We start from the raw sequence: 27,468 nt of genomic DNA, 5'->3' as shown, positions 1-27,468 counted from the left end.
TTTAAGTTTTTGACATTGGAGGCTTTTTACACCTCTGAAGATTGTATAATTTGGTTAATTAAATTAGTTTACTTTGACATTCAGAGACTATATACATCTCTGAATTATTTAGATTAGGAATTTTATTTATTGTTAACTCAGGGACTTTCTACATCCCCTTGCTATATAGTAATTTTATTATTAACTCAGGGACTTTATACATCCCCTTGCTATATTTAAGGCTGTATATTGTTAAGCTTATGGATTTTAAACGTGTACATTTTTAGTTTAATTTCTAGTCACAGGCCCGCGACGTCGAAGCTCCCAAGACGATCCCATAGAGCTTATGGGAACGGAAGCAATACCATGCACTCGGTACCGCTCTGCTTTCAGAGCATGACATGAGTTCGTGTGAGCTAACTTTGGGGCGGCAGACGTGAGCTTGCCTTCGGAATCCAAAAGTTTAATGGTTACTTGACCTGAAATGTAAATTTCAGAATTAAATTATTATTATTATAATTTTTTTTTTTTTTTTAATTTATGACGGTGGAAGCATTCTACACTTCCACTGAACGTAGATCATAGTTAGAGTTTAGTTTTGTAACTAAGGGACCCCATACATCCCTGTATTATTATTATTATTATTTTGTATTTTCTTTTATTTCATTGTATACTGTAGTTTTTAAGTATTTTATTTGTAATTATTTTATGTTGAAAAAATGACTTTCTGCCAAGTTTCTTGCGGCGCATTCTTCTTGGCAATGATGGTCTTTCCGAAAGCGCTGGTAGTTTTAAAAAATGACGTGTAAAAGTGCCCATTGCGGCCTATTTACTGAATAAATGATTTTGATTTTTTGATTTTATTTTATTATTATTTATAAGCTTTAAAGTGCTAGGACTCCACGGACCCTCGATACGGAATAAGTACTTTATGTAGAAAAATATTAACAATTATGTACCATCAGCCAAATATGTGGTCTACCACCCTAAAGTTGATAATCGTTTGCATTGCATAAAACAATAATGCCAATAGACGTGTCTATCAACTTGAAAGTTCGAATTTTGCGACATATTCATTTGATAGGAAATTGTTTAAAAATTGATTGACCACTTATTTGGCTCATGGTACATATAGGGTTTCTATCACCTAAGTCGTGCTGGCTTAGTGGTTTGACCAGAGGACTCTCAAGCAGAGGATCGTGGGTTTAATCAAACACACACACATCTGTGTTTTCCAAATTCACGTGCGAAATTCAGATTAGTAATTTGCCACGAGCTTTACGGTGAAGGTAAACATCGTGAGGAAACCTGCGAAGCAATTAAATGGTGTGTGTGAAATTCCCAATCCGAACTGGGCCCGCGTGGGAGCCACGGCCTAAGCCCTCTCATTCTGTGAGGAGGCCTGTGCCCAGCCGTTAGACGTATATAGCCTGAGGTGACGATGATAATCACCAAATATTTCTTTAAAACAATTTAAATAAAAATAGGTTCAGATTTGATCGATTAATAAATGAGAAAAATTGCATTAATAAAAAAATAAACAACTAATTACTGGTAATGATATATTTTCTTAACTAACACATAACACACCTATCCATTAAGTTACCTTATTTATCTATAAGTATAACAAAGAAGAAATTACACTAAAATATACTTAGCGGCACAGAATTTGGCGCACCCTTCATACAAAATTAACGATTCTGCACACACACACACACATACACACACACACACACACACACGCACAAACTTTCGCATTTATAATATAACTAACTAACTAACTAATTTGGCTCAGGGACCCAAAGAGGGTCTTGGCCTCCCAAACGAGAGCACGCCATCTGTCCCGATCGTGCGCAGCCTCTTGCCAGTCGTCGACTTGGAGACGTCGCAAATCCGCCTGGACACTGCCCTCCCAGCGGTACCTGGGTCGCCCAACCGCCCACGTACGCTCTTTTGGCAGCCCGAGCCGAGCATTTATAATATAAGTAGGTTTAATCTTTCTGATTCGTTTCGGCTCCTTCAACGACTACACCATGCTCTCTCATCAGACGCTTGGTGTAATATAATAAGTCGCGGTCAACTTTATGATACCCGACATAGTGTTTCACTAAGTCGCTCTGTTCTTTATCACACAGACGACAAATATTATCAGTATAACGTTCCAAAGCTTTAGCTAATTGAAAACAGAACCAGTCATCATCAGGGTGCTTTTCTGCCGAGGGGATGAAGAATGAACGATCGTTGCACAGCATTGATGATGGATCGCAGACATTATGTTCGTTGAAATAATGCTTTTCAAAGTCCAATGGTCCATCTGCAAAGCATAACTTGCAATGGACTTCATATTTGTTTCCGGAGCCTTGGATTCCTACGCGTTGAGCTGCGCTCGTCTCCTGGCTTTGGGCTTTCTTCTGGCTTTCTTCTCGATTTGCGTTCGAGTATGTGCCGTTTTCTGAGCACCAGCGTTGTGGTTTTGCGACACCATCGCTTACTGTTTCCTTACGAGCTTCTTTTCCACATGTTCTTTGATGGTCTTCTAAACTGCTGACAAAAGCGAATATTTCACCACACTTACACTGCGCACAACCGCTTTTATTACCAGAGGCTCTTCCCTTCCCGCAACTTTTCCTATGCTTCGAAAGACTGCTTTGTGTATTGAAGGTTTTACCACATTCTTCACAACTCTGCTGATGTCCAGATATGTGCTTCTGTAGAAAGTGTTTGCTGCTGTAAATTTTGCCACACTCATCGCAGCACATTTTGGTTTTCTTGGCTGGAACTTTTTTAGTTTCTGCTTGCCGTTTTTTTCCCGGGCTATGAGCTAAGTTAGCAATGATGTTGAGGAAGGGTTTGTATGTAGTCTCGTCACAGCTGCGCGCGATCTTGATTATGTCATGAAGGAGGATGGAGTCATCAATTGGTACGCAGTGAGCGCCTAACTTCGGTTTAGCGCGGAACTTCTTGACCTGGAGGCAAAAAGCATCAAATTTACGTAAGTTCCTTCTTGTAAAGAAAAGCTTTCTAAAATTATCTGGCACTAATATTTTTTTCTTTTCCAATTAAAGAACAAAAGATGACAGAAAGATGTTACGTATACCTAGCCGGTTAAAGTTTCGTGTAACGTCATAATAGGTACGCACTTTTTAGAGTTCCGTAGTCAACTAGGAGACCTTTAAATAGTTTCGCCATGTCTGTCCGTCTGTCTGTCTATCCGCGGATAAGCTCAGAGACCGTTAGTACTAGAAAGTTGTCATTTGGCATGAATATACATATTAGTCACGCCGACAAAGTGGTAAAATAAAACAAAAACTAAAAAAAATGACTTTTAAAACCATTGCGGGGTTTCCAAGACGATTTTTAAATTCAGTGATCTGTTTGCGAAATTAAACTTTAAAGTGCAAATTTTCATTAAAATCAAGCGTCCCCCCCCCCCTTCTGAAATCTAAACTGTTGGGTGGAAAAATATGAAAAAAATCAGGATGGTAGTAAGTATATCAAATTTACAAGGAAAATTATAACGGCTAAGATTGCTTGAGAATTATTAGTAGTTTATGAGTAAATAGCAGCCTAAGGTATAAAATATACTTAAACCTGGAAGATTCCGTACACAATACGAAATCCTTAGAAAAATATTAGGTACCTACTTGATTTTTTCGTAATGGCTACGGAACCCTATCTTGGGCGTGTCCGACACGCTCTTGGCCGGTTTTTACTAAAGAGTTTGTCACGGACTGGGGACGGAGGTCAAGACGGAGGTTGGGGTTGGACGGAGTGGGGACTCCTGCAATTTCTACGCGCTCCTTTTTTTGTATTTTTTTTTGTTTGATTGATACATCTTCAAAATTTTACGTCTTCAAATACTTCAAATACCTACTTCAAATACGTCTTCAAAATTTTGTCATTCTAACTGACAGACTAAAAATAATATTTTTTTCGCAGAAATCCAACTAATTCAATTCAAATTTCACCTACTTTAAATGATCGGATTGACTTGTAGAAAATTATGTAGTTGGAATGATGGTTTGATGGTGCTGCTACTTCTTCAGGCAATTTCTTCTTTCGGGGCATCTGAAGTACCATTTCTAACATAAATTTAATATATAAAATTCTCGTGTCACAGTGTTTGTTACCAAACTCCTCCGAAATGGCTAAACCGATTTTTATGAAATCGAATCGAATTTTGTGTGCATTCGGTAGGTCTGAGAATAGAACATAAACTATATTTCACGCCTACTTCCACGCGGACGGAAAGAGTTTATAGAAAAGCTTACCTGAACTGTACTCACCGTGTTAGCCTGATTCTTTTGCCGACCCTGCTCTTTTTTTGGCTCGCATTGCTCTGTACCATGCCCGCGTAGCTCTCTTTCTTGCCTACGTTGATCCCTCTCTGGCCCATGTTGTTCCCTCTCTTGCCCACGTTGCCCCCTCTCTGGCTCTCGTTGCTCTCTTTCTTTCCCACGCTGCTCTCTCTCTGGCTCGCGTTGTTCCTTCTCTTGCTCTCGATCCTCTTGTTTTCGCCCGCGCTGCTCTCTCTCTTGCCCACGTTGCTCCCTCTCCTGCCCACGCTGCTCTCTCTCTGACTTGCGTTGCTCCTTTTCTTGCTTACGATCCTCTCTTTCATGCTCACGTTGCTCCCTCTCCTGCCCACGCCGCTCTTTCTCTGACTTGCGTTGCTCCTTTTCTTGCACACGATCCTCCCTCTCTTGCCCACGCCCCACCCTTTCCTGCCCACGCTGCTCTCTCTCTGGCTCACATTGGTCCCTCTCTTGCCCACGCTGCTCACTCTCTGGCCCACGTTGCTCCCTCTCCCGGCCACGCTGCTCTTTCTCTTGCCCGCGCTGGTCCTTCTCTTGCTCACAATACTTCTTCTGTTGCTCGCATTGCTCCCTCTCTGGCCTGTTCTGGTCTCTCTCTTGCCTGCACCGCTCTTTATTATGCTTGTGTTCTTCTTCAATGTTCCTTCTCGTTCGGAGTGCTTTGCATTTCGTCATATTAGGCTTCCCCTCGAGCCCCGCCTCACGCAGAAGCGCAAGCAGTCTGTCCGTGCGGTCTTTATATGTCACACAACCTGGAAGAATAGGTTTGAATTTTTAATCATTAAGAACTTTTTTGCGAATAAATCTGTTCTTTATAAAAACAAGATTGAAACTCCAGTTTGACTACCTGCGGGTAAGAACTATAAGGCTGCATTTCCAACAGAGATCTACGAGGATGTGATTTGAGGCACGTGTTTTTCACGAACCAATAGAAACGCTTAATTTACTTACAGCTGCAGCTGTTTCCACTAGAGCTGTGCTGTGCGAGGATAGGTAAATGAAGCGTTACCATTGGTTATCCTCGTACATCTCTGGTGGAAATGCAGCCCAAACAATTACTTGCTCACCCGCGAGGCCGCGACCTTACGATAGCTATGTCTATGTACACAACATATGCGTGTTCATGCAGCACCTTTGCCTTCACGATGTAAGAACACACAAACTCAACTGTCACCATCATCACAATACGCGGACGCGTTTCGAACTCAACCAGAGTTCATGATCAGAGCAACACAACCGTTCAGCCTGCTATCAGATATAAGACACGCTTTGATTGCCTGTTTGTCTGTTATTAGTTATGATATTTTTTTTTACTGTTGTACTGTCTAATTACATTGAATAAATAAATAAATACATTAAGGGGCTGTTTCACCATCCTTTGATTAGTGTTAACTGGCGGTTAGGTGTGATGCCGTCTCTATTTGTTTTGTTCGAATAGACGGAGACGGCATCACATTTAACCGTCGGTTAACACTAATCAATGGATGGTGAAACAGCCCCTAAATCTTATCTAAGGATTACTAAAACACTGACCTTTAGCAAGTTTGGTGTAGTCGAATGACATCCCAGCAGCTCTGCAATATCTCAACAGGTCACTAATTTTGAGCCCTGAGTCCTAGATCAATTAAAAGTTTACTAATCAAAAATATACGGTGATTTATAATCGGTGATCAGGTCAGGAGTTGAAGAATATTAATAATATCATCATCATCCCAGCCTATATACCCCTCCGGCGTCTTACGGCAAACTCGTAAAATGTCCAGGTGTCAAGATCGTAAAATAACCAGGTAGTAGAATGTCAAGGTCGTAAAATAACCAAGTAGTAGAATGTCAAGGTCGTAAAATAACCAAGTAGTAGAACGTCAAGGTCGTAAAATAACCAAGTAGTAGAATGTCAAGATCGTAAAATAACCAGGTAGTAGAATGTCAAGTTCGTAAAATAACCAGGTAGTAGAATGTCAAGGTCGTAAAATAACCAAGTAGTAGAATGTCAAGATCGTAAAATAACCAAGTAGTAGAACGTCAAGGTCGTAAAATAACCAAGTAGTAGAACGTCAAGGTCGTAAAATAACCAGGTAGTAGAATGTCAAGGTCGTAAAATAACCAAGTAGTAGAATGTCAAGTTCGTAAATAACCAAGTAGTAGATCGTAACATAGCCAGTAGTAAATTGATATTAATAGTAACATAACTAGTACGAAATTTTTTAACAATAAAGTAAACCCGACTTTGTATACCGAAATTTATCTAAATCGGAAGGAATAATGGTTAAGTTTTTGTGGATCGGCATGGCAATCATTCAATCAATTGCATGGCTGTGTGTGTGTGTGTGGTCCAGATTTAAAATTTTATTACTCCTACGCAAATTGGCCGGGTACCTACACGCGCCAAACGAGTTTTGAGAAATAGTACGTTGTATGTACTATCAAATGGAAAATGACTGGAGATCTCTTCCAAATGGGATTACCCATGGCGATTCTGCGTATTCCGTGAGGAATTGGCTAAGAGAAAGAAATCGTACCGAACGAACGCGTTTGCGTGCGTATGCCCCCTGCCCGCCGCCGCCTGCCCGCGTCCGTCCGCTTCAACCACGACTATTGTTTTTTGTGTTTTGTACATTTAAATATTTTGCATAAAAATGACACAATTTCATGCGTTTATGATATTAAATATGTGAAATTTTTTGAAACGTTTGTATATAGCTTGGAAAAACAAAATAATTAGAAATCTTAAAATATGCTCTGATTTGCCACAACACTATGCAATACAATGACTCTTTATTGTACACCAGAAATAGTAAGTGATACAGGTACACAGAAACACAACACAAATTTATTTAATGGGCATATTTAAGTGAACTGAATTAGGAAATAGCTATTAATTCAAAATCAACATTTAATTTTAAATATGAACAAGTTAAATGATTAAAATAATAAATCTACTAGCTAACTTAAATAATATTTTATATTATAAAAAAAGACCGCCTCGAATCGTTCTGGCGCAAAGGTGCCCAACATTGCTATTAATTTAATTAATTGTAATTTTATTTTGTACTGTTTTTACATGGTCGAAGATGACACTATCCTAGATATAACATCATAATTATTTTATACTTTAAATTATTTTTTCCTGTTTTTAAATTACAAATCATCGAATTACTGAAAATGCAAGCGACATATGTAACGCAAATTTCAATAATAAACTTCATAGGTACGACTGTACCCACAGGCAAAATATAAGAAACTTAAGAATTTTTGAAACTTACGACCTCAACATAGCGCAGCGCTATCGCGGTCTATATTTAATACTAGCTTCCGCACGCGACTTTCTTTTGTATTTACAAATTTTTAGGGTTTTGTAGCCAAAATGGCAAAAACGGAACCCTTATAGTTTCGTCAAGTCCGTCTGTCTGTCTGTCTGTCCGTCCGTCCATAATTCACAGGCATTTTACTCGAAAACTACAAGATGTATATCAATGAAATTTGGAGTACTTACAGATGTCTTGTCAAAGCCGCTATTTAGTTTTGTAGTTAAATAACAAAAATAAATATTTATATGGGGGACACTCCATACACGTAACAGAAATTGAAAAAAAAAAAATTTTAACTCGCATCAACGTGTGGCACATAGTTCGACAGCTCTTTTTAAAAGATTACGGAAATAATCGCTCCCAAAGTAGCAAAAATTGTGTGTCCCCCCCTCTATCTTGTAAACAGTTTGTCCAAAAAATATGGAAAAGTAACGCTTAATAAATACTTTCAACGAAAATTGGTTTCAACATGATCGGATATACCGTTTTTGAGTAATTGCCGAAAAACTGCGCTTCTCAACAAAAGGACGTTAGTGCCGTGATGATAGATACCCTCTTTTTCTGGTAATAGATTTTAAGACTGTAGTAAGTGTTTTATTTGTGTTATAACGCACATAATATTACTTGATTTTTTTAATACTAAGAAATTCCACGATTAGGACCGTCCGAGACAGACATTAGTAAAGATTGGACATTTTACTACTTTGACATTTCGCGATTTGGACCGTCCGAGACATAGACATTAGTAAAGATTGACATTATACTACTTTGACATTTCGCGATTTGGACCACCCGAGACTTGGACGTGGCACGACTTAGACGATGTAAGACATGGACCTCTTACGATGTGGACGCAATTTCGACACTGGACATTTTACGACTTTGACGTAAGACACCGGAGGGATACGTGCCACTGCGGGGCACATGCCTCCTCTCAAAATGAGAGGGCTTGGGATGCAGTTCCCACGCGGGCACAGTGCGGATTGGGAACTTGACACACTCCAATGACTTGCTTCGCAGGTTGTGCAGGTTTCCTCACGATGTTTTCCTTAACCGTAAAGCTCGGGGTAAAAATTTCAAATGTAATTTCGCACATGAATTTCGATAAACTCAAGCTGCGAGCCGGGGTTTGAACCCACGATCCTCTGCTTGATAGACCATAGGTCAAACCATAAGGCCACTACGGCCTCATAATTATGAAAGACTAGCTTATGCCCGCGACTACGTCTGCGCGGATCTAGGTTATCGCGCGGTGGCGCCCTCTACCGGAATAAAAGGTATCCTATGTTGATCCTTGGGTTCAAACTACCTATATACCAAATTTCATCAAAATCGGTTCAGTGGTTTCGACGTGAAACAGACAGACAGACAGACAGACAGACAGACAGACAGACAGAGTTACTTTCGCATTTATATTAGTAAGGATAACCAGCTAAAATTGAATTTAATAGGAGAGGTTTAAGTTCATTGTTTTTTTTTTTTTTTATTTTTTAACGTTCCTGTTTTTTTTTATATTTACTAATACAGGTATATTTATTTATTCACAATATGTATTGTGTACAATAAATACTATCTAAAAAAAAAAAAAGTTCATTGTTAAAATTAATTACAATTATAATTGTTGAAAACGATAACTACCGGATAAATGACCATTCTATTTTAATTCAATAATTAAATGCACGAATGTTTTTCAAGCAAAAAAGAAAGCAGGAAAGAAAACAAACAAAAAAATGCTGGTAAAATGAATACTATAATTGTATGTACCTTTATTTGGTGCTTCATAATCAAAGCTGTGCCCCATTTCTTCTTCAGGAAGTCGCACAGAGGGTACACTGTGGCATGGGCCGCCCACGGGTCGGTCCCCTCTTCCATCTCGTACACTATGTTATTGCATACTGTACAGAGCACCTGCGGTAAAAATCATCATTATCATATCAGCCGTTGGACGTCCAGTCCACCCTCAGTTGGCGCTACATTTCAAGGACAAAGCATATCACTTGGAAATCCTCAAACCCTCAGTTGGCACTACATTTCAAGAACAAAGCATATCACTTCGAAATCCTCAAACCCTCAGTTGGCACTACATTTCAAGAACAAAGCATATCACTTGGAAATCCTCAAACCCTCAGTTGCACTACATTTCAAGAACAAAGCATATCACTTCGAAATCCTCAAACCCTCAGTTGGCGCTACATTTCAAGAACAAAGCATATCACTTCGAAATCCTCAAACCCTCAGTTGGCGCTACATTTCAAGAACAAAGCATATCACTTCGAAATCCTCAAACCCTCAGTTGGCGCTACATTTCAAGAACAAAGCATATCACTTGGAAATCCTCAACCCTCAGTTGGCGCTACATTTCAAGGACAAAGCATATCACTTGGAAATCCTCAAACCCTCAGTTGGCACTACATTTCAAGAACAAAGCATATCACTTCGAAATCCTCAAACCCTCAGTTGGCGCTACATTTCAAGAACAAAGCATATCACTTCGAAATCCTCAAACCCTCAGTTGGCGCTACATTTCAAGAACAAAGCATATCACTTCGAAATCCTCAAACCCTCAGTTGGCACTACATTTCAAGAACAAAGCATATCACTTCGAAATCCTCAAACCCTCAGTTGGCACTACATTTCAAGAACAAAGCATATCACTTCGAAATCCTCAAACCCTCAGTTGGCGCTGGACGTATAACCCCCGACGCAAGAAGAGGGGTCTTAATATAAGTTAGACGCTAATGTCTGTCTGTCTGTGGCATCATAGCTCTCAAACGGATGGACCGATTGCGATGCTGTTTTTTTACGTGAAAGCGAGTAGCCTTGAGATGGCTCTTAGCTATGTTTCTGCAGTTTTTGAGATAGCGAGCTTTGAAACGGCAATGTGTAACAAAACCCTACCCTGTGTAAATATGTATAAATTTCTCTTACCCTCTCTCTCGCTCTCTCAATGTCGGGGGTTTCCCAACTTTTCCACGTTGGTTAGGTTATAAATGTAAGTGGTTATGCATGCTCGCACCATACGGGGGAGGCCTATGTCCAAAACTGGACGTCTTTCAGCTGATATGATTGATGATGTTCGTACCTTATCGTTTTCGCCGTCCAAGTGAATCCTGCTTCAGCTAATACCTGCGGCGCTATTGGATGATCCACTGGCCACTGGTCAAACGTTTGCAAGCGTTCAGAGTAGGATAACTGTATCTTTTGACCACGTTGCTCGCTTTCTAGCTCACGTTGCGCCCTCTTTTGACGTTGCTCCCTCTCCTGCCCACACTGCTCTCTCTCTGGCTCGCAATACTCCCTCTCTTGCCCACCCTGTTCTCTCTCTTGCCTGTATTGCTTTGTCTTATGCCTGTGTTCTTCTTCTTCAATCTTCCTTCTCGCTTGCAGAGCCTTGCATTTCACCATATTAGGCTCCCCCTCGAGCCCCGCCTCACGCAGAAGCGCAAGCAGTCTGTCCGTGCGGTCTTTATATGTCACACAACCTGGAAGAAGGTTTGAATTTTTAATCATTAAGGACTTTTTTGCGAATAAATCTGTTCTTTATAAAAACAAGATTGAAACTCCAGTTTGACTACCTGCGGGTAAGAACTATAAGGCTGCATTTCCAACAGAGATCTACGAGGATGTGATTTGAGGCACGTGTTTTTCACGAACCAATAGAAACGCTTAATTTACTTACAGCTGCAGCTGTTTCCACTAGAGCTGTGCTGTGCGAGGATAGGTAAATGAAGCGTTACCATTGGTTATCCTCGTACATCTCTGGTGGAAATGCAGCCCAAACAATTACTTGCTCACCCGCGAGGCCGCGACCTTACGATAGCTAAGTCTATTCAACAAATGCGTGTTCATGCAGCACCTTCGCCTTCAATCATCAGAGCAACACAATTGTTCACCCAGCATCAGATATTAGACACTCTTCACTTGTCTGATTCTGTTTTTTAGTTGTCACCATCACTGCTGAACAATAGGCCTCCCTCTTTCAACGCCACAATGAACGACAACTCGCCACTTGCATCCACCGGTTTCCCACAACTCTCACGGTCTCGTCAGTCCACCTGGTGGGAGGCCTGCTAACGTTTCGCCTTCCGGTTCGTGGTCGCTACTCGAGGACTGTTCTCCCCCAACGGTTATCTGTTCTTCGAGCGATGTGGCCCGCCCATACCGTTAGTTGTGATAAGATCGAATCTAAGGTTTATTAAAATACTCACCTATAACAAGTTTGCTGTAGTCGAATGGCACCCCAGCAGCTCTGCAATATCTCAATAGGGTACTAATTTTGGGCGCCCCGCCCACTCCGCTCCCTGAGGCCTAGATCAATTAAAAATTTATTAATTAAAAATACACGGTGATTTGAGTGAAAATTGGCACCTGATCATCGATTAAATAAGATAGACGTCCGAGTGATCGACACGCTGAGGCCCAATAGACCACACCCTGCTGTCATTTCTATTGCTAATGACATAAGATTAAAGATGCTAACTATCGGGATGTAATTGTAAATCCAAAGATTAAGAAGAGGAAGTGTAGAAAGAGAGGGGGGAGCAAAAAAAGAAAGAAAACAAAAAGATACTACTACTTATACGCACCGTTATTTGGTGCTTCATAATGAAAGCTGTGCCCCTTTTCTCCTTAAGGAAGTCGCACAGAGGGTACCTTGTGGCATGGTCCGCCCACGGGTCGTCGCCCTCTTCCATCTGGTACAACATGATATTGCATACTGTACAGAGCACCTGCGGTAAAAATCATCATTATCACATCAGCCGTTGGACGTCCATGTTGGACTAACCCTCCGCCATACTCGTAGACCTGCGGTTGTATCGGTTGGCTGTCAAGGATTCTTTAAGCAAACCGATTTCTTATATATTTTCTAATATGTTAAATTTATTATATAAAAAAAACCCCGACATAAAAAACGCCAGCAAAAATAAAAATGCCCGAAAAAAAACGCCGCTAAAAAAGACAACTAAAAAGGTATCTTTTGGACGGGGTTTTCTTTTTATAATTTTTATTTTTATAGTAACATCTTAGATATATTTAGTTAAGGTTTCTTAGGTAAGTTTTCTTTGTCTTCTTATTAGTATTATTTTATTTTATTAAATTTAATCTGTACTTCTTTTGTTTTTTTAATTTGAGTTAATAAATATTTAAGTCGATTCACTAAAAAGTAAAAAATAATTATGCACTACCTAGCTGTTGCCCGCGATTTCATCTGCTAAGAATTCGTTCATCCCTATCCCGCGGGGACTATTCTGATTTCCCGCAAAATTAGCCTAAGTTAATTTAGTATAAGTATCTAGTAATATTTTTTTATCTAAGCGTCGTCGGTGTCGGGGGACCGCTAAGGTTAACACGAAACTAAAGTACCTACAAATGTTGTATTTTTTAAAGTATTAACCTTAGCGGTCATGATTTAAATCAAAATGATTTAATCATGCCAACACTGAGATTTAGTCGTTAAACCTGGCTTAAGCTTGACAGTTCCATACATTTTGACACTACTAAACTGAGCTTAACGCAAACTCGAGATTTATGTGTTTCCAGCAAGTAGCCTTAGACTACGATGAACTATAAACGATATGGTATTTGACAACTTCTGAAATTGCCATGTCTTGAATATTATAATGAAAATATAGATTTACAGACAGTGTTTATTAGCGAAGACAAAACTTTAATCGGTTGAAAATTGGAATTAAAGTGATTTTTTTTAAATCAATATACCATCATATATATATATATACCTCTTTTAAACATGAAACTACCGTGAGTTCAGTACCGTAATTCAATAAATTACAAGTTAAAGTGGTTATTATGTATGTTCCTACCTCATCGTTTTCGCCGGTCCAAGCGAATCCTGCTTCTGCCAACACCTGCGGCGCTATTGGATGGTCCACAGGCCACTGGTCAAAAGTTTGCAAGCGTTCAGCGTAGGATAACTGTATCTTTTGACCACGCTCTCTCTCTTGCTCGTGTTGCTCCCTCTCTGTCTCGGGCTGCTCTCTCTCTTGTCCACGCTCAGTTTCATGCTCGTGTTGCTCTTTCTCTTGCCCACGCTCTCTTTCTTGCTCGTGTTGCTCCCTCTCTTGCCCAGGCTGCTCTCTCTCTTGTCCACGCTCTCTTTCTTGCTCGTGTTGCTCCCTCTCTTGCCCAGGCTGCTCTCTCTTTTCACTACGCTCTTTCTCTTGCTCGTGTTGCTCCCTCTCCTTCCCAAGCTGCTTTCTTTCTTTCCACGCTCTCTTTCTTGGTCGTGTTGCTCTCTCTCTTGCCCACGCTCTCTCTCTTGCTCGTGTTGCTGCCTCTCTTGCCCAGGCTGCTCTCTCTCTTGTCCACGCTCTCTTTCTTGCTCGTGTTGCTGCTCTCTTGCCCAGCTGCTCTCTCTCTTTCACGCTCTCTTTCTTGCTGGTGTTGCTCCCTCTCCTTCCCAAGCTGCTTTCTTTCTTTTCCATGCTCTCTTTCTTGTCATGTTGCTCTCTCTTTTGCCCACGCTCTCTCTCTTGCTCGTGTTGCTGTGCTCTCTTGCCCAGGCTGCTCTCTCTTTTGTCCACGCTCTTTTTCTTGCTTGTCTTGCTCCCTCTCTTGCCCAGGTTGCTCTCTCTCTTGTACACGCTCTCTTTCTTGCTCGTGTTGCTCTCTCTCTTCCCCACGCTCTCTCTTTTGCTTGTGTTGCTCCAGCACTTGCTTAGGTTGCTTTCTCTTTTGTCCACGCTTGTTCTTGCTCGCATGTGCTCACTATCAGGCTCCTTCTTTTGCCTACGCTCTCTCTCTTGCTTGTGTTGCTCCCTCTCTGTCTCGGGCTGCTCTCTCTCTTGTCCACGCTCAGTTTCTCGCTCGTGTTGCTCTTTCTCTTGCCCAAGCTCTCTTTCTTGCTCGTGTTGCTCCCTCTCTTGCCCAGGCTGCTCTATCTCTTGTCCACGCTCTCTTTCTTGCTCGTTTGCTCCCCTCTCTTGCCAGGCTGCTCTCTCTTTTCACTACGCTCTTTCTCTTGCTCGTGTTGCTCCCTCTCCTTCCCAAGCTGCTTTCTTTCTTTTCCCACGCTCTCTTCTTGGTCGTGTTGCTCTCTCTCTTGCCCACGCTCTCTCTCTTGTCCAGGTTGCTCTCTCTCTTGTACACGCTCTCTTTCTTGCTCGTGTTGCTCTCTCTCTTCCCCACGCTCTCTCTTTTGCTTGTGTTGCTCCAGCACTTGCTTAGGTTGCTTTCTCTTTTGTCCACGCTTTGTTTCTTGCTCGCAATGCTCACTATCAGGCTCCTTCTTTTGCCTACGCTCTCTCTCTTGCTCGTGTTGCTCCCTCTCTGTCTCGGGCTGCTCTCTCTCTTGTCCACGCTCAGTTTCTTGCTCGTGTTGCTCTTTCTCTTGCCCAAGCTCTCTTTCTTGCTCGTGTTGCTCCCTCTCTTGCCCAGGCTGCTCTATCTCTTGTCCACGCTCTCTTTCTTGCTCGTGTTGCTTCCTCTCTTGCCCAGGCTGCTCTCTCTTTTCACTACGCTCTTTCTCTTGCTCGTGTTGCTCCCTCTCCTTCCCAAGCTGCTTTCTTTCTTTTCCACGCTCTCTTTCTTGGTCGTGTTGCTCTCTCTCTTGCCCACGCTCTCTCTCTTGCTCGTGTTGCTGCCTCTCTTGCCCAGGCTGCTCTCTCTTTTGTCCACGCTCTTTTTCTTGCTTGTCTTGCTCCCTCTCTTGCCCAGGTTGCTCTCTCTCTTGTACACGCTCTCTTTCTTGCTCGTGTTGCTCTCTCTCTTCCCCACGCTCTCTCTTTTGCTTGTGTTGCTCCAGCACTTGCTTAGGTTGCTTTCTCTTTTGTCCACGCTTTGTTTCTTGCTCGCAATGCTCACTATCAGGCTCCTTCTTTTGCCTACGCTCTGTCTTTTGCTTACGTTGCTCCCTCTCTGTCCCAGGCTGCTCTCTCTCTTGTCCACGCTCTCTTTCTTGCTCGTGTTGCTCTTTCTCTTGCCCACGCTCTCTCTCTTGCTTGTGTTGCTCCCTCTCTTGCCCAGGCTGCTCTATCTCTTGTCCACGCTCTCTTTCTTGCTCGTGTTGCTTCCTCTCTTGCCCAGGCTGCTCTCTCTTTTCACTACGCTCTTTCTCTTGCTCGTGTTGCTCCCTCTCCTTCCCAAGCTGCTTTCTTTCTTTTCCACGCTCTCTTTCTTGGCCGTGTTGCTCTCTCTCTTGCCCACGCTCTCTCTCTTGCTCGTGTTGCTGCCTCTCTTGCCCAGGCTGCTCGCTCTTTTGTCCACGCTCTTTTTCTTGCTTGTCTTGCTCCCTCTCTTGCCCAGGTTGCTCTCTCTCATGTACACGCTCTCTTTCTTGCTCGTGTTGCTCTCTCTCTTCCCCACGCTCTCTGTCTTGCTTGTGTTGCTCTAGCACTTGCTTAGGTTGCTTTCTCTTTTGTCCACGCTTTGTTTCTCGCTCTCTCTTTTGCCTACGCTCTGTCTTTTGCTTACGTTGCTCCCTCTCTTGCTCAGGCTGCTCTCCCTTTCGCCTACGTTGCTGTTTTTCTTGCTTGCGGTGCATCTTCTCTTGCCCACCCTGCTCTCTCTTTTGCCCACGCTCTCTGTCTTGCTCGCATTGCTCCAGCTCTTGTCTACGCTGCTCTCTCTTTTGCCTACGCTCACTCTTTTGCCGGGCTAGCTCATATTCTAGCATAAGCTGCTCTTTCATATATTCACGCTGCTCTCTGCGTTGCAGACGCTCTCCAACAAGTAGCCGGTTCGTCGTTAGTGACATAATCTTCCCTTTTCTCATTTTGTTATCTTATCACGTTGTCATGATCACGTAGTGACTAGCGATGTCTTAAATGGATGCCCTTGGACTAGACACCACTGTTCGCAGCTTAGATATTTGCTGTAAACAATTAAAGATAAAGATAATTTTATTTGTAAACGGCTGATATGAAAATAATATTTTTTACCGCAGGTGCTCTGTACAGTATGCAGAATCGTAATGTTTCAGTTGGAAGAGGGCGACGACCCGTGGGCGGACCATGCCACAAGGTACCCTCTGTGCGACTTCCTTAAGGAGAAAAGGGGCACAGCTTTGATTATGAAGCACCAAATAAAAGTACATACCTATAAGGAGTATAGTACCTACTCATACGGTATTGTATTCATTCTACTAACCCTTTTTGTTTTATTTCTTTCTAAGATTGGTTTTTGGAATCTTTTGTATTATTTATTTAAATTCCAAATTTTTGTTACTTTTACCTATGGATATTTTGTATTTTCGTAATATTTTCTTAATAAATAATAATTTTATTATTTACACAAAGTCGATTTCCTCAAAACTTACTCGGATTGAGATAGCGCTTTTCGGCTTATCAGGGCAGCATGGGAATTTATAGCAGATCATGGTTTTCGCGTAAAGTCTACTATAATAGGGTCAAGGAATCAATAATGGAATATTTTTTCCGCCAACCCAATATTAAGAAACGGACGCTACATTGTCTAAAACTAAAAAAAAAAAAAACTAAAAAAAGGTCTTATTTAACCTGTCCTCTCCCAGAGGCACAAATTTGTGCCCAAAATCCTTCGATCCTGTTATCCTGGGAGATGACAGATTAAACGCTCTAAAAAGAAGAAAATAGAATTTTCCTTTTAAATTTTAACTATGAACTTACCTCATTATCCACAACTTATATGGTCATAAAAGCTTGTCGCGTGATTTTCTTGTGTAAATAAACTAGTACCTACTTATTGATTTATGTAATAATCTGCTAAGTTTAAATTAATAAAATTTCAATTACTTAATTAAACATTGATCATCGCGACAAGCTTTTATGACTATATAAGTTGTGTATAATGAGGTTGTAAGTCCATAGTTAAAATTTAAAAGGAAAATTTTATTTTTACTCTTTTTAGAGCGTTTAAATAAAAGGTTTTCTTTAAAGTTTTTTTTTTGCTTTTTAAATTTTTTAACTAAAACTAAAAAATATCTATTCCGCCATCTTGGATTGTCCGCCATATTGGATTTAGAATGACGTCACATTATTTTTCGAGTTGCTCTCAACGAGCCCTTTCATTTGATACCCATATTGTAGAAGTGCATTAAAAATAACTATTCCGCCATCTTGGACGGTCCGCCATATTGGATTTAGAATGACGTCACATTATTTTTCGAGTTGCTCTCAACGAGCCCTTTCATTTTGATACTCATATTGTAAGTGCATTAAAAATAACTATTCCGCCATCTTGGACGGTCCGCCATATTGGATTTAGAATGACGTCACGTACCTTACCTTGCATTGTCATCCAAACTAAACGTACACAAAATTTCAGCTCAATCGGTTGAAGATATCTACTTCAAAATTGAGTTCAAAGATTCCACCCGAACAAATTACATACATAGGTACATTGCAGTTAATTACAAGCTTTTGATAACAGTTATGTGCAGATAACTGATGATCATAATTGGTAAAGTTCATGAATGGAGCTATAAGGCATTGAACCCTTGCTGTCCATTACTGGATAGGTACCTAATGGGTCGATTTCACTTTGTGAATTATCGTGACTTTTTTTATGACATTTGCCAAACCCCCTTGTTTTTTAGATTTTATGATTTAAAACGTATAAATAAATGGTAATAAACAAGTTTATTTCAAAATCACTGATAAATACGGGCTAGAATATGAAAAAAACGGTATTTTAGGTCACACTAATGAGACTAAAATAACACTAATGAAATTCCTTAAAACTCTAATGAGGTGAAATGAACACTAATGAAAATTGACACTTGCTATACTTGGTTTGGATAGGTATTTAACTAAATGTAAACAAAACAACGTCAATTTGTGTCTTAATATTGAAATTCCCCCATTAAACTATCTAAACATTTACATTTCTGAATTGAAAGACACTATAGTCTAGTTTGTATTTATTACAACGATAGATAAGTAAAAATGTATAAAAACCTTGAATCTACCATATCTAGCAGCTGAAGTTTGTTTAGGTACATTTAGTTAAATACCTATCCAAACCATGTACCTATTGTGACATAGTTTTTCTTCTTGTAATAAAACTCGATGTTACCTATACCTCTATGTGTAAGAGGAAGAGCTTGCAGTTATTTTTGCATTGAGGATATAGAAAGACTACTGTTGGGATTAAATAAAAGATAAGACAATTTAATGCAGTTGTTTATGTAAGCTGATTTACGAAAAATCTTTAATTTTTATTATTAGTATTTTAAAACCAGCCTATCAAATAAACTCGTTTCTTTTTAGTCTTTTCTATAACATGTTACTCTGTATCTCTTCTTCTATTTGTCTATATTTTTCTCATCTTGCTAGTGTCTTTTCCTTTCTAGCCTTTACCTTATCCTTCTTAACTTATTTTTCACCTTCGCCATTGTAAGCCCTCTTTCAAACATTAAAAATAAAAGATTTTTTAAAATAAAACAAATCTATGTTTATGTAAAATGAATGTTAGGACCATGGAACATACGTTAATTCAAATATAAATACAAAAACATACATACTTAATTACAGACACTGCTAAAAATATAACCCATCCTTTTTGGTTTTGTCGTAGTCGGGGAAACACCTATTATGCATTCTGGGCACAATGACGTACCGTGGTACTCTGTTTACACCTAGTAGTCGTTTTATACCTGGGACATTATGATCGCTATATCTCAGAAACTAGAACCGACAACAACATTAAACTGGAGGCGATCCTATTTACAAACATAACCAGAGGTTATTTAAAATGATTTCATTCCTCAATGATTTGGGGGGAGACTTTAAACACAGTCGACTCCATTATATTTTTAACACCATTAGTGTCCATGTTTCATCATTAGTGTGACTCGAAAAAGAAACACAAATGAGAGTGACACGAATGAGATTTAGTATAATTTTAATTGTAAAGGTCAGAAAATGTAACTAGATTACTTTCGAATATGTCGGATTTAGATGCTACCGGAACTATTTTATATACAAAAAAGTTAAATAATAAGAGTACATATTACTCGCGGAGACAGTGGTCGTCACACGAATGAACAAATTTTTGTTACGCGCACCGACATCGGTTTTTAGACTATTATCTTATGGAAACGAAGCTGTATGCGTTCATGCTGTATGAACTGTTCAACGAGGCAGACGGACACGCTTGTATCAGCGCGGGGCAAAGGAGACAGGTTGGATGTAACTTCTATTAGGCAGTTTACAAATAAGGTAACGCGAATGAGATGGAAAATGTGAACACGTATTTAAGTCAAGAGAAAACATATATGATATATACCTTCATCGTATCACCTCTTTAACTCTATACCTCGTTACTCGGGTTACCGCTGTGACTTGTTATTCTGTCATTCAATAAATTCATGATTTGATATGAGTTACGAAGCAAACTAAAAGAAATCTTCAGCATATTTGGATTCCCACATATCTTAGTTTCTGACAACGGACGTCAACTAACTTCAAACGAGTTCGAACAATTCCTTAAAAATAACGGCATTTTACACAGGACATCCGCACCTTACCACCCTGCTTCAAACGGCCAGGCTGAACGTTGCGTACAAACGGTAAAGAAAGCACTTAGCAGCATGACGTCAAATTCTGGTACTCTAAATGATAAACTACACCTTATAAAAACACAGTTAAGACGGACGCCAAATCAATCTGGTCAAAGTGCGTATCAGCTAATGTTCGGAAGAGATATTCGAACCACCTTGCATGTCATGCTAGGAGAAAGCTTCCCTCGAACAGCAATAGATTACGGCAACTTAGCCGTCAGAAAAGTTTTCTCAGAAGGGGACAGAGTGCAGGTGCGCAACTACTCGCACCCAAACAAGAAATGGGAGTTCGGGATCGTGACAGAGAGGCTGGGCCGCCTGCACTACCGCGTAACCACGGACGGGGGCGAGAGCTGGCGCCGCCACGCCGACCAGATGCTGCCCGCCGCCGGGGTCCCTCCGGCTGATTAACGGGGGAGACCTGATATATACCTTCATCGTATCACCTCTTTAACTCTATACCTCGTTACTCGGGTTTACCGCTGTGACTTGTTATCTGTCATTCAATAAATTCATGATTTGATATGAGTTACGAATTTATCAATATATAACCATATTTTTATAGAAAGTTGGTGTTAGTAGTGGTAAAAAAAATGTGAATTCCGAGACAGTTGATTTTTTTATTGCTTGTATTATTTTTAAATCGGGCGTGGAACCTGTGACACGGATGAGAAATTAGCAACTTTTTCTACATTAATCATAAAATTAACCCAGTTAGGGTGACCTTTTCATTGTGTATTTGTTTCGAGATAAACTATTGCCTTAAATAAAAAAAGTTTCGTAAAATACTTGCTAAGTATTACTTATTTTAGCTTAGGGAACACGTGAAAACGAGCAATGTGAAAATTAACCTACGGTGCTTAACATGCCCATCATTGGTGCCGTCACGCCACCCTACTATAAAGTAAAGTCTAATACCTATATTCTAAGCATAACATATTTCTAATAGTTCCGAGAATCGCGACCGGTCGGCGCGTGACCTCGATCCCGCGTATATATTATCATAAATAGCTAAAGCACTAAATACACTCATAGCAACATAGCATAGTGAATTAGGAGAGCGGGCCGTTATGGGCCATGTTTTCGCCATATGTTATTTTACTACTTGGTTATCCCCAAAGATAACAAAACAAGATAAAGATAGAACACACACTGAGCCCACCACCTGAGGCTTGTCAGGCCTCAAAGGCGGACATACTGTTAAAACGCGACGCTACGTCACGTCGTCCGATGCATGTTTCCATCTGCACCTGACCGTAATAAATATATGGGACTGACTAGTACTGACTGACACGCGTTGGAGGGCGTGTGCAAACGTAGCGTGGCATCGGGTTTTGAATAGTATGCCCGGGCCAATCAACTATTTCACCGACACTTTGGGCGTCTCCTGTGTTACCAAAATTGTCTCTGGCGTTACCAAAAAATCGTACTTCCAACAAGATATTTCACGGTTTAATAGGTTGAACTTACGTAGGACGGCATGTATTCATGTACACCATCTATTCAATTATAGAAAAGACATGTTTACTCACAAAAATCTGCAATTGTTTGAAAAATGACGCGGACAGATTAGTGTCGGTAAAAAAGTTGATTGGCCCGCCCGCGCCTTTCAATCCCTATATGTATTTACTATGGTCAGGTGCAGATATGACTCGAAGTGATGTCACGCGTTCCCACGCGGAAAAATCCAATCGATGTAGACCGGCGTATTATTGGGAGAGGGGGAACACACGCCGCCCGACGCTTGCAAGCAGCAGGGCTACTACGAAACTCGAAACTCGAAGTTCGTGTCTTGCGGTCCCTCTAACACTTATACTATTTAATACGAGAGCGAGAGGGACGGTACGATATGAACTTTGAGTTTCGAGTTTCTTAGTAGCCCTGCAGTAACGTGTGAACTAAAATAATTTCCTTGCTCACCCGCGACCTTACGATAGCTAAGCTTATGCAAAATATGCGTGTTCATGCAGTTCCTCCACCTCCACACTGTAAGAACACACACAAATCACACAAACCCATCTATCACCACCACCACACTACACTAGCCTAAATTAAATGACGCGTTTCGAACTCAACCAGAGCTCATCTTCAGAGTGACACAACCGTACACCATGCTACCAGTTGTTAGACTAACGAACCACAACCACCGTTTTAACTTGTCACTGTAACTCCCCAAGTACCCACATACGTTTTATGAAACAAAACAAAACTACCCACAAAATATTAATAAATTTTTTAACCGTCCTTCAAAACTACCTTGATTTTTATTTATTTACTGTCAAGGCATGTTTTATTAACTACCATTGCTGAAATTAGATCCAAGCCGTAGCAAGGCCGTAGGTAGCCGTAACGTGTGTTTCTATTTACTTAACACCCGACGCCGCGCGTCTAGGCATTGCCATTCGACGCATGTCGTCAGTATTGCGCTCATCCCGTGGCGTATCGTATAAGTGCACGGCTACCAATAATAATTCTTATTAGTCTTAAATGATATATAGGCCCAGTAGGGCTGTTCACGGAATATTTAGTTTATTTAAAATCCGATAGATGTTACTGGGATCGAATTAGATGGCGCTATCGTTTGGTTGCCTCAGATCCTATAAAAGGAAGAAGTTGTTTTTTGTTCAATATACTTTGCTACGAATGTAAACTGTATGGAGTTTCATTTCATGAACCCTATAGTGGACCTCTTCTTTTTGGATTGTACGGGCATTGTACACGGGCTACTACGAAACTCGTAACTCGAAGTTCGTATCGTAGAGTCCCTCTCGCTCTCGTATTAAATAGTATAAGTGTCAGAGGTACCGCACGACACGAACTATTTCTATGTTGAGCTGACATGATTGGTTTCGGCATAAGTAAAATAAAATTGGTGTGAATTTTTGTTGTGTTGTGTAAACGTATTAGTTTTATTACTTTTGAGTTTGATTATGATAGGATTTAAAATTGTTGTAATTATTGCAATTGTAACTATTGTTGATATCCGACACAATGTAAAATTGTTATGGAAATATAATCTCAATCTGAATCTGACTTCGAGTTTCGAGTTTCGTAGTAGCCCTGCTGTACCACGAAGTGCAAAATTCAAACTTCATATCTTGCCGTCCCGCTTACGCTTATATGATTAATACGAGAGTGAGAGGGACGGTACGATACGAACTTCGATTACCTAATTTCGTAGTAGCCCCAGCTGCGTTGTTTGGGATAAACCGAAGGACACCGCCAAAGTCACTATGACCTGCGCATTACGAATGTAGTTAATAATATTTCGCCATCGTATTTGGTCGGGAAAGTTCGTATTTATCTTCCTTTCCGAACTATCTTAGTACTAACGTTTACTGAAGCTATTTTTTGTGAAAAATCGCTTGTACAACACTTGATCTTGTCTTGGGGCCTTGATTTTTTATACGCTATAGTAACATCCCGCACTCAGAATCGTCGTTTAAATAAAGGATAATTAACATTCCAGTTTAAAATAATCACACAACCTCCTGGGGTTCAAATTCATAATACTAACATATTGTTAACAATAGAATTAACTTATATCTTTTGAAAAAGGAATTGTGTCATTTTCTCTGTATCATTCAAATTAACAAAAAAATGATTTTAACTTTTAAATTTCGATGTCAATTTTTGTTGTATGTCGCAGGAGGCTAACATAGTGAAAGCTGAAAGGACCGCTTTTTCCTCAACCCCGTATCTGTCAAAACCGCGTATTTATATTACCACCTTATCGCATTTGACATAAGGTTTTTTTTCACGGCACGGTACTTACACGGTTAGGTACGAGGTTGAAATAATGTCTATTTTAATTGATATCTCTAACCGTGGCAGTGTATATTAAATATATCTTATTACATACCTGAAGTTATTTCTTCAAATTGTTAGCACATCAAGAAAAAACTGGCAAAACTATGTTTAAAATAAAGAGTATTTTATTTCTGATAACATACTTGCAGCACGACTGTCAGAGACGTACTCGTACTAATCTATTTTTAGGTTACCTACCACCAATGTTGCCAATTAACAATTGTAAAAACGCCAGAGATGTCGATAAAATTACTTAGCTACTTTATGCAAAATTGGCAAAAATAGCTAAATTTAAGGAGACCAAGAAGGAGGACGAGAGGAGATTTTAGATTTATTTTATAGGTTTTTGTACTTTTACAGTTTGTTTAAAACTATTATAGCTTCCACTATCTGATTTTTTTTTAATTTTAAACTCACTCTTTGTCTGTCATTCAAGTCCTATTACGTAAGCAGAATTTTAGAATTTTTAACCCCCTCCCCCTTGTCAGTGAAAGTCAGCAAAGAATCTACTACCCCCCCCTTGCTTACGTAAACATTGATATATACATTTTTAAATCTATTTAGGTTTCTTTATTGTTATGCATGTGAATTTGTTGCAAGTAGGGTAGCCATATTTGATTAAGGGGATCTCATGCCCCAATGACCTTCGATCTGAATGCCTTAGTTTTCTAATGTTTTTTGTAGCTTATTATATTAACAACAATGGCTTTAAGCAATATAGTGTCCCATATTTACTTCAAAGTTCATTGTCTTCGAGAAATTTGGCTTTCTGGCCATAACTTTTGTGTTAATTAGTTTCAAATGAAAACCCTCGACCAGTTTTTAGAGACGTCAAAGACAAACCCAAATATGTAGATTTCGTATATGTTACATCTTTCACGTCAATAGAGATACGAAAAAAGTGTTTTTTTCAGACAATGTTTAAAAAAATCTTACAAAATCAAGTATTAATTTTTTTTCAAAATCCGGTAGACAAAAATGGAGATTAAAGATTGGATAACCGATAGCCATTTGACTTTTAATTCTATCTGTAGAGCAAAAGTAGGAGATACGATTCAAAACTTGTCAAAAATCGATGAAAACGTCGGGTAGCCCTTTAAATTAAAACCCACTACATTTTGCAAAAAAACAAGAAATAATAAATAAATATTGCTCACGTAAGCACCACCTAGACCCCCCGGCCCCATTTCATCAAAAATAAGCAAAGCAGAACCCCCACCCCCCTTCGGTGCTTACGTAATACTTGTATGGCCCCTAACTGAATGCTCTTCTCATCCACTCAAAGGTTGACTAGTAGACATAACATTTTGAGGATTTCAAAAATACTAGCGCACGGCAGCGGCCACACAGTGAAACTTGAGTAAACGATAGAACGAAATTTCTTCCATAGTGTTGACGCGGCCGTTAATGAATGGCATCCTTGTCTATTTACGAGCGCATTTTACAAGAATGAGCAAGCCAGAAATAGTTCTATCAGTTATTATTTAGATTCAAAATACGTCAGAATCTAACGCCCGGGAGCCAACTCGAAGGGCTAACAAAAATTAAATCTTTACAGCCAATTAATCAGCTAAATCGAAAAACGATCTTCATCATCATCATCAGCCTGCAGCAGTCTACTGTTGAACATAGCCATGGTGCGCCACAACACTTTGTCTTCAGCCCCTAGCATCGTAGTCGTCCGTCCGCCGTGCCTCAGGATGCCCTACACTACGTTTTCCCGTCCGTGGTCTCCGTTCGAAGACTCGTCTGCTCCACAGTTCATCCGTCCTGCGACTTACGTGGCCAGCCCAACGCCACTTCAGCGAACTAATTCTTAAAAATGATGTTAGCGAACCTATATTTGAAGACCTATTTATAATTATTAATTATTATTTATTATTTTTGACGACCAGATGGCCTAGTGGTTAGGGAACCTGACTACGAAGCTTGAGGTCCCGGGTTCGATTCCCGCGTCGGGGCAGATATTTGTATGAAAAATACGAATGTTTGTTCTCGGGTCTTGGGTGTTTAATATGTATTTAAGTATGTATCTATCTATATAATTATATTTATCCGTTGCTTAGTACCCATAACACAAGCTTTGCTAAGCTTACTTTGGGACTAGGTCAATTGGTGTGAATTGTCCCGTGATATTTATTATTTATTATTATTATTATTATTATATTTCTATCCAACGATACCCCACACTTTCCCCACATTTTCATTTCCACATTTTCCTTCAAACTCAGGGACTATTAACTGGCAACACTGCGCGCATTTGATGCGGGGATTTGGTTTACTGCGTTTAGTTTCACGCATAATAACAATTGAGCGCCATTATCAAAAATAATATTATAGCAATAATACAATGCAAAAAAATGGTACCTGAATGAATAATGAATGCTGCGCTACATAGAGCATAGCGAGGGCTTTTACAAAAGAGGTTTAAAAATCATTATATTTTTTTTATTTAAGAGGGGGCAACCGAGTTTGAGTGCGAATTACGACAGGCAAGTAACTGCAGGGCTACTACGAAACTCGAAACTCGAAGTTCGTGTCGTGCGGTCCCTCTGACGCTTATACTATTTAATACGAGAGCGAGAGGGACCGCACGACACGAACTTCGAGTTTCGAGTTTCGTAGTAGCCCTGCTGTCCCAATTCTTTTTCAGTCTTTTTTACCCTTAGGGTTCTCCTTCGGTGCCTCAAGACCAGACCTCTAAATTTTTTTAAAAATATTCAATAGTCGTCCATCACTTGATTTATTTATTTCTCAAAAAAGTGTCCCGTCATGAAATTTACAAGAAATCAGTTTTGTCAAGAAATGATTAACACTAAGGACGAGATCATAAAACATACTCGTAAACTGCATAAAACATCCAAAATTTCTTGGCGTCAGGAAAACGTCACGATATCTTGTGAGGAAAAAATCTTAATTTCGTAACTACATCGAAACTTTCTATCCAACAACAAAGATTATCTGACTTTTTATCACCTTTACCACAAGGTTTTGTATAATTTAAACACAATATTAGTTATTTTTGTGTTGAAATAGCGTCAGAAACCCCACTAAAATTATAAATGTGAAAGTTTGTGAGCGAGTGCGTGAGTGAGTGAGTATATATGTTACTTCTTGACGCTAAAACGGCTGGACGGATTTGGATGAAATTTGGCAAAAAGTTAGTTTATAACCTGGATTAAAACATAGAATACTTTTAATCCCCATATTCCCACGGGATAGAGATAAAATCTTGAAATAACAACCGCTGGGCTTAAAGTCATTAAATTTGATATGTAGGGCGCTGGACGTGAGGCTGGAATAACACATAGGCTACTTTTCTTTTATCTCGATATTCCCACGGGGTAGGGATAAAATCTCGAACTAATAACCGCTGGGCTTAGAGTCATGAAATTTGGTATGTAGATAGCTGGACATCTGGAATAACACATAAGATACTTTTTATCCCGATATTCACACGGAATAGGGATAAAGTTTCCAAATAATAACCGCTGGGCTTAGTCATAAAATTTGGCATGGTTGTTATAATATAACGTCAATGAAGAACACGATTTAATTT

The 27,468-nt window shown here is 39.9% G+C and overlaps 3 protein-coding genes across 3 annotated transcripts; all 3 read right to left on the bottom strand.

Moving 5' to 3' along the window:
* Window positions 1–1,527: 1,527 nt before the first annotated feature.
* On the bottom strand, window positions 1,528–10,775 carry LOC141444643 (uncharacterized). The gene is made up of 5 exons (XM_074110215.1): window positions 10,686–10,775; window positions 9,368–9,511; window positions 5,829–5,910; window positions 4,266–5,047; window positions 1,528–2,945 (listed from the first exon to the last, which is right to left on the bottom strand). Exons 2-5 carry the CDS (start codon window positions 9,473–9,475, stop codon window positions 1,971–1,973), a joined length of 1,947 nt encoding a protein of 648 aa, XP_073966316.1. The 5' UTR covers window positions 9,476–9,511; window positions 10,686–10,775; the 3' UTR covers window positions 1,528–1,970.
* A 1,469-nt stretch (window positions 10,776–12,244) lies between these two features.
* On the bottom strand, window positions 12,245–14,322 carry LOC141444477 (uncharacterized). The gene is made up of 3 exons (XM_074110029.1): window positions 14,085–14,322; window positions 13,426–13,957; window positions 12,245–12,333 (listed from the first exon to the last, which is right to left on the bottom strand). The coding sequence occupies exons 1-2, from the start codon at window positions 14,320–14,322 to the stop codon at window positions 13,479–13,481; spliced, it is 717 nt and encodes a 238-aa protein (XP_073966130.1). The 3' UTR covers window positions 12,245–12,333; window positions 13,426–13,478.
* A 94-nt stretch (window positions 14,323–14,416) lies between these two features.
* On the bottom strand, window positions 14,417–24,079 carry LOC141444475 (uncharacterized). Its single transcript, XM_074110028.1, is given in 3 exon segments — window positions 14,417–14,893; window positions 14,895–16,433; window positions 23,962–24,079. Coding segments are annotated over 2 exon segments (1,917 nt in total). The 5' UTR covers window positions 16,335–16,433; window positions 23,962–24,079.
* Between the last annotated feature and the right edge of the window lie 3,389 nt (window positions 24,080–27,468).

Source organism: Choristoneura fumiferana, chromosome 30 (assembly GCF_025370935.1).
Source record: "Choristoneura fumiferana chromosome 30, NRCan_CFum_1, whole genome shotgun sequence".
In the NCBI taxonomy this organism is placed as follows: Eukaryota; Metazoa; Arthropoda; class Insecta; order Lepidoptera; family Tortricidae; genus Choristoneura; species Choristoneura fumiferana.
The sequence above is the reverse complement of the archived record's forward strand: the minus strand, read 5'-3'. Positions and strand labels throughout refer to the sequence as shown.